The following is a 4,178-nucleotide window of genomic DNA, read 5'->3' as shown; positions in this document are numbered from 1 at the left end:
TTCTGAGATTAAAGTCAGAATTCTGAGAAAAAAGTCAGAATTCTGAGATTAAAGTCAGAATTCTGACTGAATTCTGACAATAAAAAAGTCAGAATTTAGAGATTAAAGTCAGAATTCTGAGATTAAACTAAGAACTCTGAGAAAAAAGTCTGAATTCTGAGATTAAAGTCAGAATTCTACATTTTTTCTCAGAATTCTGACTTTATCTCAGAATTCTGACTTTTATCTCAGAATTCTGACTGAATTCTGACAATAAAAAAAGTCAGAATTTAGAGATTAAAGTCAGAATTCTGAGATTAAACTAAGAAAACTGAGAAAACTAAACTAAACTAAAATAAAAAATCAGCTAACTCCTTTTTTTTCAGTGGCCCTAATCCTCTCCCATAGTTTTGCTTTGTGAGGATCCAATCAAAAAACTAAATCAGCTTTTATCAGCCAAAAAGTTTTTCTTATATGTTTGAGTTCAACAAAACAAGAAAAAAGGAACATCCTGGAAATAAAGAGCAGTCTGGTATCAGCTGTTTTTCACACTGAGCTATCAGAGCTCATCTAATTAAGTCTGGTTAGTAAGTCTGGTAAACTAATTAAGTCAGTTAAGTCAGTCTGGATATAAATTTTTTCTGTATTTTGTTCCCAATTAATCAAGTTTAAAAGTCATTATAAGGTAATAACTCAAAGGAGCTCCAGTTTTATAAATTTTATGATATGATTTTATTTCATATTTATTTTGATTCCTCACTAACTTCCAGTCAACATATTAATGTTTTTTTTATTTTAAATGGAAAGAATTAAAACACTCCGCTTTGTTTAAAAAAATATAAATATAAAAAATATAACTGCGGATGTCTGGGTGACAGTGATTCTCCTACATGTTATGAATGCTGACGTACAATAAAGAATAAACTATGAAGACGTTACTTGGATATAACCCAACGGAATATCTTCAGAACAGCTCCAAATGACACAAAACTCATATAGGTGAGTAGAACATGATGTAATAATGTAAAATCAAGGGCCCAATGTAAAAAAAAAAATTAATAAACGGTGTTCCCCTTTAATAGGAGCTCTGTTTAGTTGCTGTTTGCATCACTCATACAAGCTTACTTTCCAAAAGAAGAGTTGCAATTTTTCCACTATGTCAGACTCACCACCGGTAAGTAAAAATGGGGACGAGCGCGTAGGACGGCCTTATGTAAACATATCACCAGAATGACTGACAATTAGGAGGGCCAATTATTTTGATGATCCACCTGGAAAAAGAACATCCTCCACTACACCTTTGATTTATTGACAAATTCGACATGTGAGCTGCTTAGATGATCAGATGTTGCTCAGATCTGGCAACTTTTAGATGCATCCTACCTTCAGCATATCTATACCAAATAAAGGGCTTACTGCCGGGGATTTGCAGACCATGATAACACACTGAGGAAGTGATCAGTTATCTGATGCGGTGAAGTTAGAGCAGGGATGGTGCTGAAGTTGCAGAACAGCAAAAGGAGTATATCTGAATGAAGGAAAATAAAAAGTTCCAATTGTAAATTATTAACAGATTAATTATAGAAACTGTTTTCTGACTGATTTTCTTAAAAACAAGCTTGAAATGAAACTTCCTTTTCCAGGTGGTGATCCGACGGCGGCCTCTGTTTTACACCGTGAATCTGCTGCTGCCCAGCATTTTCCTAATGGTAATGGACATCGTCGGTTTCTATCTGCCTCCGGACAGCGGAGAGAGAGTCTCCTTTAAGATCACTTTGCTGCTCGGCTACTCCGTCTTCCTCATCATTGTATCCGACACTCTACCTGCCACTGCCATTGGAACGCCGCTGATAGGTGATTGGGATTTATAACACCGTCTATTTTTACTTTTAGTGCAGAACATCTGCCTGGTAGATGAGGGAAAATTTATTATATGTACAGTTATTCCTAAAGATATGTCACTCACTTCATTTTAAGGTTTGAAGGATTCAAAAATTAGACCTGCAAACATTACTGTGTTATATTTACCCATGAAGACAATTATGAAAGTTATGTTTGTATCATGTCATATTCAAATTATATATAGAATTGATCCATCACATATAAAAAAAACATTATCTAATTTCTAAATTAAAATTTGCATCGTATATCATTACTCCAAAGCAGGCATCCCCAAAGTCTGTCCTGGAGGGCAGCTGTCCTGCAGGTTTTAGAGGTTTTCCTGCTCCAGCACAGCGGATTTTAATTGATGGCTGATTTACAGGCTTTTGCAATCATCAGAATCAGCTGTGCTGAAGCAGAGAAACCTCTAAACCTGCAGGACAGCGGCCCTCGAGGACCAACTTTGGGGATGCCTGCTCCTTATACCAGATCACAGAAACAGTGTTCATGATTTTACCCAGTTGTGTATTAAATCTACTCATTTATCACAATACAGCAGAGATGGCAAAAGTACTCACTTTCCGTACTTGAGTAAAAGTACAGATACTTGTGTTAAAAAATACTCTGGTAAAAGTGGAAGTACTGATTAAACTTCTTTACTCAAGTAAAAGTAACAAAGTACAGGCTTGTAAATTTACTTAAAGTATAAAAGTAAAAGTAGAAACCACTTTTTTCATGCCGTTGCCTACATTTTAAATGGATGTCTGCCAATAGGACTAGATCTCCGTTGTGTTCATTTTCAATCATCTCGTCGTCCATGCTACTATGCTAACGCCACCGCCACCAAGCTGCAATGATTTGCTGCCAATGAATACCGCCGAATCTGTCGATTCATCTTGTAGTGGTGCGTCAAATGCAACGTAGATTCCCATCCAATTAGATTGAATTTGGTATTGATGACGTGAAAAATAATAACGGTAACTCCATTGAAATGATTCAAAACTAAAGTAACGAGCCAATTTTTTAAAATGTAAGGAGTAGAAAGTACAGATATTTGTGTAAAAATGTAAGGAGTAGAAGTAAAAAGTCGCCCATAAAAATAAGTAGTAAAGTGAAGTAAAAATATCAGAAAAATCTACTTGAGTACTGTAACAAAGTATTTGTACTTCCTTACTTCCCATCTCTGTAATACAGTAAAAGCAGGAAGCACTAAATTACCTACTACTGTATTAATTCATACCAGTTAATGTTAACTAGGTTTATTTTGTATTATATGAAACCAGAAAACATATCTTGTATTGTGCAGAGTTGTATCATATCAACTTTATGGTACGTATATCTAACTGTATATATCTACAAAGTTTATCCATCGCTATATAGATATAAAATATACCTTAATTATCCTAAAGAGGGGAAATTTGTCCTGTACTTTTAACCCATCCTTTTAAATCCAATTCAATTCAGTTTATTTATATAGCGCCAATTCACAACACATGTCATCTCAAGGCACTTTACAGCACTGCAAAAACGATCTAAAAATTAGTAAAAATGTCTTAAATCAAGTGTATCTACTCTTAATTTAAGTAGGTAAATAAAATGATTTGCCAATTGAATGAGTATTTTTACTCTCAAAGTAAGATAATTAGATAACATGCACTTGAAATAAGACAACATAATTATTTTTTCTTATTTTAAAAGTAAATTCTCTTCTTCCAATGGCAAAGTTTCTCACTTACCCCCCGTAATTCAAGAAAAAATACACTTTTTTTAAGAAAAATAGCACTTATTGAGATTTGAATTTTTTGCAGTGAGTTCAGTATTTAAAAGAGTGATGAAATGCCAACTGACTAACACTCGGTGAACATTTAGATATAATAAACATAACTAATAAATTCTTTTATCATTATCACAAAATTAAAAGAGATGAATGAGAAATAAAGGATAAATAATTTTTAACACTTTTCTTCATACTTTCTTCAGTTTAATCGTTTAAAATACCAGGACATTTAGCTTTTTCTGTGTACTGAGAGGCCATTGGACCGCGACCGCAGTGGTTCAGAACCATATCAAATTGATTTATTTCATACTTCATTATGTCATAAACTCTCATTTTATCTCATAGTATATTCACTTCCCATTAAACATCGTTTTGTATGGTATTGTACCCTATCAACTGGTACACTGCAAAAAATGGAAATCTAATTAAGCAATTTTTACGTAAAATAAGTGCATTTGTTTTCCCAATTCAGTACGAAAGTGAGACACTTTGCCAATGGAACAAGATAATTTACATTTTAAATAGGAAAAAAACAATTGTA

The 4,178-nt window shown here is 33.6% G+C and overlaps 1 protein-coding gene across 1 annotated transcript in view; it reads left to right on the top strand.

The window, feature by feature from the left end:
- Nucleotides 1–4,178, top strand: part of LOC107081856 (5-hydroxytryptamine receptor 3A-like) — a 15,659-nt gene that overhangs the window by 9,292 nt on the left and 2,189 nt on the right. Inside the window, exon 6 of the mRNA XM_015370184.1 lies at nt 1,623–1,833. Within this exon, the coding sequence (XP_015225670.1) occupies nt 1,623–1,833 (211 nt within the window). The remainder of the gene's footprint in view (nt 1–1,622; nt 1,834–4,178) is intronic.

Source organism: Cyprinodon variegatus, unplaced genomic scaffold, assembly GCF_000732505.1.
Source record: "Cyprinodon variegatus isolate N-32 unplaced genomic scaffold, C_variegatus-1.0 Scaffold43, whole genome shotgun sequence".
NCBI classification, from domain to species: Eukaryota; Metazoa; Chordata; class Actinopteri; order Cyprinodontiformes; family Cyprinodontidae; genus Cyprinodon; species Cyprinodon variegatus.
Note: the sequence above shows the minus strand (reverse complement) of the source record. Positions and strands in the feature narration are given on the sequence as shown.